This window comes from Strongyloides ratti, assembly GCF_001040885.1.
Source record: "Strongyloides ratti genome assembly S_ratti_ED321, chromosome : 1".
Taxonomy (NCBI): domain Eukaryota; kingdom Metazoa; phylum Nematoda; class Chromadorea; order Rhabditida; family Strongyloididae; genus Strongyloides; species Strongyloides ratti.
Genome location: NC_037307.1, coordinates 4,021,797 through 4,033,180, shown reverse-complemented (window position 1 = coordinate 4,033,180; position 11,384 = coordinate 4,021,797). Strand labels below are relative to the sequence as shown.

General features: G+C 24.4%; 6 protein-coding genes across 6 annotated transcripts; 3 read left to right on the top strand and 3 right to left on the bottom strand.

Annotated features, from left to right (window-relative positions):
- Positions 1-1,416: 1,416 nt before the first annotated feature.
- Positions 1,417-3,143, top strand: SRAE_1000131200 (Xanthine/uracil/vitamin C permease family-containing protein; the record flags this gene model as incomplete). The annotated part of the gene is made up of 3 exons (XM_024648250.1): positions 1,417-1,697; positions 1,751-1,824; positions 1,891-3,143. 3 exons carry the CDS (start codon positions 1,417-1,419, stop codon positions 3,141-3,143), a joined length of 1,608 nt encoding a protein of 535 aa, XP_024502248.1.
- Positions 3,144-3,257: 114 nt separating this feature from the next.
- Positions 3,258-4,812, bottom strand: SRAE_1000131100 (Major facilitator superfamily and Major facilitator superfamily domain, general substrate transporter and Major facilitator superfamily domain-containing protein; the record flags this gene model as incomplete). Its single annotated transcript, XM_024648249.1, has 3 exons — positions 3,258-4,481; positions 4,522-4,544; positions 4,587-4,812. 3 exons carry the CDS (start codon positions 4,810-4,812, stop codon positions 3,258-3,260), a joined length of 1,473 nt encoding a protein of 490 aa, XP_024502247.1.
- Positions 4,813-5,186: 374 nt separating this feature from the next.
- Positions 5,187-5,705, bottom strand: SRAE_1000131000 (Cysteine alpha-hairpin motif superfamily domain-containing protein; the record flags this gene model as incomplete). Its single annotated transcript, XM_024648248.1, has 2 exons — positions 5,187-5,518; positions 5,561-5,705. 2 exons carry the CDS (start codon positions 5,703-5,705, stop codon positions 5,187-5,189), a joined length of 477 nt encoding a protein of 158 aa, XP_024502246.1.
- A 601-nt stretch (positions 5,706-6,306) lies between these two features.
- Positions 6,307-7,709, bottom strand: SRAE_1000130900 (Splicing factor 1; the record flags this gene model as incomplete). The annotated part of the gene is made up of 2 exons (XM_024648247.1): positions 6,307-6,859; positions 6,904-7,709. 2 exons carry the CDS (start codon positions 7,707-7,709, stop codon positions 6,307-6,309), a joined length of 1,359 nt encoding a protein of 452 aa, XP_024502245.1.
- A 1,158-nt stretch (positions 7,710-8,867) lies between these two features.
- Positions 8,868-9,900, top strand: SRAE_1000130800 (UPF0160 protein MYG1, mitochondrial; the record flags this gene model as incomplete). Its single annotated transcript, XM_024648246.1, has 2 exons — positions 8,868-8,968; positions 9,009-9,900. 2 exons carry the CDS (start codon positions 8,868-8,870, stop codon positions 9,898-9,900), a joined length of 993 nt encoding a protein of 330 aa, XP_024502244.1.
- An 89-nt stretch (positions 9,901-9,989) lies between these two features.
- SRAE_1000130700 (UPF0160 protein MYG1, mitochondrial) lies at positions 9,990-11,033 on the top strand (the record flags this gene model as incomplete). The annotated part of the gene is made up of 1 exon (XM_024648245.1): positions 9,990-11,033. One exon carries the CDS (start codon positions 9,990-9,992, stop codon positions 11,031-11,033), a length of 1,044 nt encoding a protein of 347 aa, XP_024502243.1.
- Positions 11,034-11,384: the final 351 nt, after the last annotated feature.

Sequence of the window (11,384 nt, the reverse complement as noted above, 5' to 3'; positions counted from 1 at the left end):
ATTTTTTTATAAAAATTTTCATATTTTTAATTGTTCTTATCATTTAATCTTATTAACAATTATAGAGTTTTATACTTTTAAATTAAAAAAAAAAGGAAATCACATTATTTTTTTTTTTATATTTAAAAAATTTATTAAATCCTTTATTTTTCAACAACTATAAAGCTTTAAAATACATATTTAAAATAACTTGACAAACAATTGTTTTTTTTTTTCTAAATATAAAGTTGACATATATTGTATAAATAAAAACAATAAATTTATAATGTTGAAAATAAACCAAATGACATTATTTTAAAAAAAAATGATATAAACCAATTTTAAACAATAGTATTTCATAATTCTTTACAAAATATTTTTTAATAGATGAAATTTTTTACCGTCAAATGATTAATTTTAAATCTTTTGATAATTTAAAAATCAAAATGTAAAATATATTATAAAAAATATAAAAAAATTTAAAACAAAAGTTTTTTGATGTATGATGTTTTGTCAATTAATATGTTATTTTCATGGTACTTTAATATTTCAGAAATCTAGTATTTTTTTTTTTTTAAATATCATTTTTTTTAAATCACTTTTATTAGAATCATTAATATCAAACTATAAAAAAAAAAAATAATTTTTATAACTTAGTTTCTTTTAATATTCCCTTATGATAGTAAATATCAATTAACTTAAGTTAATAGTACATATTGTTTTATAAATAACCATAATTATTTTAATTACGTATATTGTTTTCATTATTCTCTCTAAGTATGTTTCATTATATAAATATAAATAGAAACTTGTTCCATAAAATGTTAATTAAAATCAGTATTGGACGTAGAGTATTTTGACATATCTGATAATTTTATTCTTTAATACTTTACCATAACAATACTATTTTACCTAGAATAAATATTTAATTAATGTATTTTGTATACATTGATTAATAAAATTTTGATTTATAGTTATATTATAAAAAAAAAAAATTTTTATTGATCATGAAAACAATAATTTATTTAATGCTTGTTGATGAAGAACACAAAAACAGGCTTTTATAAATAAGATGACGAAAATTTTAACCTTTTCAATTTGTTTTATTTGATTTTTACCTATTTTTATTTTCACTACATTTTTAGCAATAATTTTTATATTTTATAATATTTTATATTCCATTAAACAAAAATATATATTTTATTTTAAAGTTTAAAAAAAAAAATATAAAATATTTGGGTGTAAATACGTTAATTCGTTGAGATTAATTTGCGGTATATGTTAATGGTATTATAAAAATATGTATAGATGATTAAATGTTTAATTTAATTCAATATATTATTTTAGAATTTTATACTAATATAAATTTTTTTATATAATTATAAATTTTATTTATATTTTGTTATAATATATATAAATATTTATTTTTTATTCAAAATGTCTGATTTTCATACTCCTGTAGATTTAAATGAAGAATCAAAAAATGTTAAACAAAGAGAAATGATAAAGGTGGATCAAATGCCATCATTTTCATTAACAGTCCTTTTTGGATTTCAACAAGTCATGGTATGTGTGAGTGCATTACTAACAATTCCATTTATATTAACTGATAGTTTATGTCCTGGTGATAAATTAAATGAAGTTAGAGTTAAACTTATTTCAGCAACATTTGTTACTTCTGGTATATCAACAATAATTCAATCTGCTTTTGGTTTTAGGTAATATTTATAATATTTATATTATAAATTTATAATTTTAAAATATTTTTAAGATTAGCATTACTTCAAGGGGTAGCATTTGCCTATGTTCCAACAATAGAAGCATATTTTAAACAAAAACAACAATGTAATTTAACTATAAATGATAATGTTGATGAAAATATTATAAATGAAAAAATGGCATATATTTTAGGTTCATTAATGATATCATCATTGATACCATTTTTTATTGGTATAACAGGAATGGTTGGAAAAATAACAAAATATATTGGTCCATTAACAATAGCATCTATAATGTTATGTTTAGTAATTTCATCCGTAAATATGACTGTAAATAGAATGGAAAAACATTGGGTAGCTATTGTACAGGCAGGAGCATTATTTATTACAATATTATATCTAGCAAATTTTAATGTTAAATTACCAACTTTTAAAAATGGTAAAATAAAAATGGTTAAAACAAATATATTTTCACATTATCCATATCTTATTGCAATTATTGTTGCCTGGATGACATGTATAATTTTAACAATAACTAATTTAGTACCACCTGAATCAGAAGCAAGAACTGATAAAAATTCATCAATTGCTGTTATAAAAAAATCACCATGGGTTAGAGTTCCATATCCTGGTATGTATGGACCACCTAGATTTGATGCTGCATTAATATTAGGATTTATTGTATCAGCAATGACATCAGTCTTTGAATCTATTGGTGATTATCATGCAGCAGCAAGAGTCTCTGAGGAAAGACCTCCTCCTTCTCATGCTATTAATAGAGGAATAATTGCAGAAGCCTGTGGATCATTCCTTTCATCATTACTAGGGCCTGGAGCTGGAATTACAACACATACAGAAAATATTGGTGTTATGGGAGTAACAAGAGTTGCAAGTAGATATGTTATGTGTTTTGCTGGATGTATTTTAATTATTTTGGGAATTTTTACTAAAGTTGGAGCTGTTTTATCAACTATTCCTGATCCTTTAGTTGGTGGAGTTTTAGCATCATCAATGGCTATGGTAGCAGGTGTTGCTATATCAAATCTTCAACAAGTTGATATGCAACTAAGTAGAAATATGACAATTCTTGGTTTTTCAATTATGACAGGAATTGCTCTACCAGAATATTTTCGAAGGCATAAAATTAATACAAATAATGCTATAGCAAATCAAGTATTACAAGTTTTATTAACATTAGAAATGTTTATAGGTGGTTTAACTGCATGTATTCTTGATAATACAGTACCTGGAGCTTCCAGGGAACAAAGAGGTTTAAGAGAAAGAGGACTAAAACATGAATTAGGAGAAATGAATCGTGATGTTTATTATTGGCCAAATTGGGCAATGAAAATTGTAGAAAAAGTTCCTATTCTAAGAATTCTTCCATTTATTCCTAAAGAAAAAGTTTTAAAAAATAATCATATTAATGATATATCAAAATTTTAACATTATCGCTAAACAATTGTTTTACTTTTACAATAAATATTAAATTTATAAGAAATAAAATTTTAAAATAACTTTGAAAATATATATTAAAAAGGTTTATATTTTTTTAGTTTCTTATTCATTAGAAATATTTGAATCATTGATAAATCTTTTCTTCTCATTGTTCTCATTTTGAATAGCCCATTTTTGTGGTTCTGCAGAACACATAAAAATAAATGCAAGATTTCCCAAAAATAAAGCCATAAAAACAAAAAAATATACTATTCTCCATTCTTCAATTGTATTGTTTGGAGCTAGAGCTGTCACTAACATAGGGACAAGTAACATACCAATACAAATAACTAATTGAACAATTCCCATAACAAAATGTGTAAATGATCTAGCAATTAATGTAACAGATTTCATAGCTCCTAATGCTGTAACTCCTAATAAACTTATAGACATAGTAAAACAAAATATAGCAATTTCAGAATGATTTTGATTAAGAAAACCTAATGGTAATAAAAAGATACCTGAACCTATCATAGCAATACTATTAAACCATTGAATTTTTGTTTTTTCAGATAAAAATTTTATTCTATCAGATAGGATACCGGCTAATAATTTAAAAACTAATTGTGTTATTGAAGGAATTATAGAACTAAGACCAGTTTTTGTTACTGATACATTAAGTACTTTATTTAAATATGTTGGCATAAATTGTACAACTATTTGAAAACCAAATGAATTTCCTAAAAATGCAAGAAATATACCCCATACTGGTTTAGATTTAAAAATTTTAATAAATGGAATTTTTTTTTCTTTTTTAGTCAATTTTTTTGATCCATTTGTAATATATTTACTTTCTTTTTCACAAACAAAAGGATGTTTATGAGGGGTATTTCTAAAAAATATTAAAAAAATTATTAATACTATTGAACCTAATAATCCATGTACAATATATACAGATTCCCATCCATAACTTGTACATAAAAATGCTGATAAAGGCATTGTTAATAATTGTGAAAATTGTCCAGATGCCGAAAGGAGTGCTATAAAATTTCCAATTTCTTCTTTTGATGTCCATGTTGAGGAGACATATCCCATCATTGGCATAACAGAAGCCATAGATAATCCCTGTATAACTCTCATAGGTACCATCAAGTAAACATTAATCTTAGGCAAATATGCTAATGATATTGTAGCAATTATTGATAAAAATAATAAAAATGAAAAAACATTTTTAGCACCGAGATGATTAATTGCATAAACAACCGGTATAACCATAATAAATGCTCCCAAACCTGATCCAGAAAAAACAGCTGCTTTTTCTTTAGGAGACATTTCTATATTTGAATACTGAAATAATTAATAAAAAAAAAATACTTGTTTTTCTTACCATTGTTGAAGTTGAGTTATTTCCTGTCATACAAATAACATTAAAATTAAAACTAAGTTCATTACTTCTGGCAGCAGTCATACAAAGAATAGATATTATTAATATAAAATAACGTGTATATCCACAGAAATAAAAATCTAATGTTTTTAAAAAATTATCTACATGATTTGTTTTTGAATTTGATAAATTATCACGTTGTTTTATTTTATTCGTATCACATTCAAATAATCTTATTTCTTCATTAATAATATTAGTATCAGTAAAACTCCCAATATTTAGATCACCTTTCATAATACAGTTAAATTCTCTATAGATTAAAATTAAATAAATAAAAAAGTAAATTTATGATCGTCAATTTTTATAAAAATTTAAGAATATAAAGACAATTTCAACTTTGAAATTTTAAAACAATACACTTTTTATCAATTCATGTTTTATTATCTTTAAAGATAAAAAACTTTGACACGGGTAAAACCTTTTTATTCTAACAATGCTTAATTAAATATGCTGAAAGGTGAAATTGAAAAAGTATGAAATAAATATTATATAAAAAAAAATTTAAACAATAAAACTTTATATTATTCATTTTAAAATAACAATAAAAACATTCTTTTTATTTAAAAAAAACTTCTAATGATATTAAAATAACAAAAAATATTGTAAATCTAACTAGCTTTACCAGGTATATTTTTTCTTCTAAACAAATCATCGGAATATGACTGCGTTGGTAATCGTTTCATAAATTTGTTAGGTATCTTACCAATATCTGGTTGGGGATATAATTTCATTAAACGATTTTTCTGCGAATTTGTCAAAGCCCCTGTCCCTTGTCCTAGAATACCTTTTTTTGAAGCTTCATTAAATTCTTTAATATGCTTAGTTTTTACATCTAAACATCTCATGTAAGTCTCATGTTGAGTCACACAATTGAGATCGTCATATTGCCACTTTTTAAGACAATTGAATAAATTTTGTAATTCTCCCATACAAGCATCACCTTATCATAAAATATCAAATTAAAATTTTATAGCTTACTTACTTGACAACTTTTCTTTACTTTCTGCAAGCTTATTTCTTGATGCTAATGGAAGAATTTCTTGGAAAAAGTATTTTTTAGGAAATAAACTTCTTCCAGCATACTTATAAGCTGAAGTATCTTTAAAAATTGGTAATGAAAAAAACATGTACTTAGGTTAAATGAGGATTCTTACGAAACCAATTGAAAAATTATAAGTTTGGAATAATGACTAGCCTTTTTCTCATCAAGAATCGAATTAATTTTAATAGTTGGCTCCTCTGTCTTAAAACTAATACAAATATAAAATATGTAAATTTTTTATTATTAATCAACAATTCATAATAATTTTCAAAAAATTTTTTTAAAAATAAAAAAAAAATTTAAACTACAATATCTAATTGTAAATAAATAAATAAATTGATTGCATAAAAATAATTGTTAATCTCAACTTTTTAAGATATAATTTTAAATCAGCCAACAAGCATGAAGACTTTTTTCCTTGACATTTAAATTTCCTTAATAGAATAGTAAACTTTTCCCTTTTATATAAATATTTTGTATTATATTTACACTTTTTTTTTATACAATATTTGATTTTTTCTTTGGTATTTGACTAAAAATTTAATTTATAGTCAATGATAATTTTTAATATTCCAGGATAATAAAAAAAAGACCAATGGTAATAAGGTAATTTTTCGGTTTAATAGTTTTTTTTTTTTTTGATGAAGAAATGTAATTTTAAAAAACGTAAAAAAGATTTATTGGATTTAATTACTTTCGTCATTATTAGCTGCAGTTTGTCTGGCAGCATATGCAAGAGCTGCTTGTTTCATACTTTCGATTGAATCAAGTCCTCCTGTTGAATCTCCATATCCCATCATTACACTACCTGAAGAAGGAGGTGGTGGAGGGGGAGGTGCATAAAACATAGACATATCAATAGGAGGTTGTTGGTAATTTGTAGCTGTAGCATTTTGTGGATTATTTTGAACAAAACCAAATCCAGGAGCAATCTGTTGGTTTTGACTTGGTGTGTAACCCGGATGATTTGTTGGTAATGTACCCCCTGCCATTGGAAATTGACCTGAAGTTGTGCCTGTTGCTGTTGTTTGTGTAACCAAACCTTGTTGAGCATACATAACATAAGTACTAGGATCAACATTTGCTTCATTTAATTGATTCATTAAAGCTTGATATTCTTCATCAACAACTACACCACCTGGTAATGGATTTTTACAATCTCTTGCTATATGACCATTTGCACCACAAGCTGTACAGACAACTGCTGCTGTAACATTTTGAGCCAACATACATTCATACCTAAAAATTTATTAAAAATGAAATATATATAAAAAAAAACATACGTTTTGTGGCCTTCACCACCACAATTTCCGCAAAATGTTTTTACAAGCATTTCTTCAGATCTTAATGTACCATTTAACAATGCTAACTCTTTTAATTGTGTTTTTCTTAATTCATTACTTCCATCAGGCATTAGAAGTGCTTCATCAACAATAGTTTTTATTTTATTTACAGCTTTTTTAATAACTTCACTATCACTTCCAGTAATAAAAGCATGTAATGGTTCATTTTCACCTGGCATTGGACCATCTCTACGTGAAAGTTTACCTTCTTTTACACTTCCTTTACCACGAATAATAATTTTGGCACCAGTTTCAGCTTCTAATGCCTTTAATGTATTACCTCTAGGTCCAATTAAAAGTCCAACAAAATTTATTTCAGGATGGTCATCTTGTGGAATATAAACTTTTTCATTCAACCTTACTTGTGGACTTCTATAATCTGTTGGTGGCTTATATGATGGATCTAATTTTAATAATTGTTGTATTTTGTCATGACGTTGATGTTCTAATTCTTGCCTTTTTCTAAGTTCCCTTGTATTTGTTCTTTTACCCTGAGCATCATAGACAGGTTCTGGTGAAGGTGATCTATTATCAGCTCTAACTAATAAATAATCGCCGGAACGTAAACTTTTTGTAATATCTTCAATTTCTAATTTGAGGAGATATGCTTTAATTTGCTCCTTTGTCAAATCTGGAGGAAGTACAGTAGGAAGATTTGGAAGAAAATGTTTATTAGTTGACCATCTTGATTTCCTACGCCGTTCAGAATTTTTAGTAATAATTTTATTATCAGTTATTGAATTCATCAGTAGAGATACAAAATGTATACAATAAGTATAAATAAAAAAATGGAATGCAATTGTCAACAACTCTCACAACGACTTTGGAATAAGTATATATTCCTTTTCAATATGTCGCTCAACAATGTTGAGACATAAATTTTACTTGTCTATATGAAAAAATTATTTTCTCTTAATTTGTACTTCTAAGTTCAATGTACAAAAAGATTTTTGATGTCAATGTTAATTAATCAATCATTATACGAAAATTTGATTTTATTCCAATACATTAACATTTTTGTATTAATAAAAATTGAACTTTGTCCTTTATTTATTTTTAATAATTGCATATCAAATATTTTCTTTAAAAAAATTTTTAATATTTGAGATTTCAAAAAAATTAGATTCACAAATACAATGCACTTTTGTTCTTAACAATTTAATATAATTAAAAAAAAACTTTTTGTTTAATTCAAGAATTTCATGCAAGCAAAAGTATTTTTATTTAATATTATAAATTAATATTCAAAAACATTTTCAATTAATTTTTCTTTCATTGAATGTGTGAATCATTGATATACAATCAATAGAATGCTATTTGAATTTTAATGAAAAAAGTAACTACCTTATAATTTTGTAATTTCTGATTTAGATAATAAATTTATAAGTATCAATATATATTCTTGGTATTTTTTTATGTTAAAAAATAAATATAGATTCAATCATAAATGTATATTAAACCATTGAAATCATATATGGTTAATAATATAAATAAATATTGGATTATTTCAATATAATATTAACAACATAAGTTAAACTTAATTAAATATTATGTTCAATTAACTTATGCTATCAAAAAACTGTATAATAATAACTTATCAGAAAAAAGTATACAAAAGTTTTCTTAATTTATTGTAATTAGTATATTTTATAATATGTATATTATCAGTCATTTATTTTTCATAAAAATAAAATATAATATCAACATTATTTTAAAAATAAAATGTTATTACTTAGAATGTTTGAAAATAATTATAAAATTTAATTAATATAACTTTTATTTCTAGGACATATATTTATATTATTTGGAATACTGTTTTTTATATCATTTAATATATTTAAATGTTTGTTAAATTATTCCCAAAATGTCTAAAGTTGAAGGGTAAATTTCATTCGAGAATGCTAATGACAATTGGCACACATAATGGAAAATTTCATACCGATGAAGCTTTAGCTTGTTTCTTTTTAAAATCAATTCCAGAGTTTAGTAATGCAGAAATTGTAAGGTATGATTATTTTGATTATTTTTTTTATATATTTTTATAGATCAAGAAATATGGAAATTCTAAAAAAAATTGATATATTAGTAGATGTAGGAGGTGTTTATAATCATGAAAAAAGGCGATATGATCACCATCAAAAAACATTTGAAGAAACAATGGCTTCATTAAAAGTTTTACCATCATTTAACACAAAATTGTCTTCAGCTGGATTAATTTATGCTCATTATGGAAAAAGAATAATATCAGAAATTTTAAATATTTCTCCAAATGATTCTAGTATGGATGATTTATTCTATTTTATGTATTTGTTTTTTGTTGAGTCGGTTGATGCTATTGACAATGGAGTCAATTGTTATGATTGCCCCCCTAAATATATAGTTCCTGAATCGTTGTCCTCTCGTGTAAATGATCTAATGCCATATTGGAATTCAACTAAATCAAATGATGAAGATTATTTATATGAACAATTTATGAAAGCTATTAAATTAGTTGGTACATCATTTACAAATAAGTTAGAGAGTACTTATTATTCATGGTTACCAGCAAAAAATATTGTAAAAGAAGCACTAGAAAAACGTTTTTTAGTGCATAGTACTGGGCAAATTATTTATTTAGATAAAGGAAGTGTACCATGGAAAAGTCAACTTTTAATATTAGAAAAGGAATTATGTCTAAATGAGAAAGATATATCTTTTGTTGTCTATAAAGATGAAATAAATAATCGTTACAAAGTTCAAGCTATTCCATTAAAAAATGAAGATATGGCTTTTGAAAATAGGGCATTACTTAAAAAAGAATGGAGAGGTTTGGATCGTGAAAAATTGAAAGAATTATCTAAAATTAATGATATTGAATTTGTTCATGTATCTGGTTTTATTGGAGGTGCAAATTCTTTAGAGAGTGTTATAGAAATGGCTGTTAGATCATTAAATTAGTTGATATATAAATTTATATTTTAATAATTGTTATAAGCATATACATATTTATATAAAAGAAAAAAAAATATTATAATAATTTTTAGATTATGTCTACTGTTACAATTGGAACACATGATGGTAAATTTCATACCGATGAAGCTTTTGCATGTTTTTTGTTAAAATGCCTTCCGGAATATAAAGATGCTCAAATTATTCGTTCCCGTAATCAAGAAAAACTTGATTGTTGTACAATCGTTGTTGATGTTGGTGGTATTTTTAGTCATGAAAAATTGAGATATGATCATCATCAAAGAACATTTAATGAAACTATGGCATCTCTTAATATTTTACCAAATTTTAATACAAAATTATCATCAGCTGGTTTAATTTATGCATTTTATGGAAAAAGAGCAATTGCTTCAATACTTTCTATTCCTGAATCACATGAACATATTCCTTTATTATACAATAAAATGTATGAACATTTTGTTGAAAATGTAGATGCAGTGGATAATGGAATAGCTCAGTGTGATTGTAAAAAAAGTGAGAAAAGATATTCTAAAGCTGAATCTTTAGATAGTCGTGTTTCTGATTTAATGCCTTATTGGAATGATCCAAATCAAAATACTGATGAAAGATTTTTAAAAGCAGTTAATTTGACTGGTGAATCTTTTACTAACAAATTAAGTTTTTATTTCAAAGCTTGGTTACCTGCTAGAGAAATTGTCAGAAGTGTCATTAATAATAGATGTGATTTTCATGAAAGTGGAAAAATAATTCTTCTCCCTGATTGTGGTTTACCATGGAAATCTCATTTATTAGAAATTGAAAAAGAACTTGATCTCACTAACGATGAAATTTTGTTTGCAATTTTTAAAGATTCACAGGGAAATGGATATAGAGTTTCAACAATTCCTCTTCACGATGATGGAAGTTTTGATTTTAGACTTGGATTACATGATAAATGGAGAGGACTTAGAGATGATGAATTAGTAGCTACCAGTGGCATTCCAACTGCATACTTTGTTCATATGAATGGATTTATTGGAGGTGCTAGAACTTTAGAAGATGCAAAAGAAATGGCATTGAAATCAATGGAATCTGTTGGATGTGTTATAAAGAGAAGTAAGAGAGTTAAGAGAGATGATTAATTTTTTTTTATCATAACTTAAAAAAATATTGTTATTTACATCTTAAAAAAATAAAATATGTTCAGTCAAATGAAAAAAATAATTTAACTTTAAATATATAAGAAGATATTTAAAAAAAACAATTAGTTAAATTAAAAAACGAAGTATATGTTATAAATTTTTTTTAGAGTTATGTTGTTGTAAATATAAAACTATTTGTTGACAAAATTCATGGCATTAGAAAAAAAAAATATATTTAATATTAAAAATGTTATCAACTTTCCAATTACAATTTGCTAAATATATAGTACTTTGTTTATATATATTTACATATATTGGTAATAAGTATACAAGAAATTTCTAATACGTTTT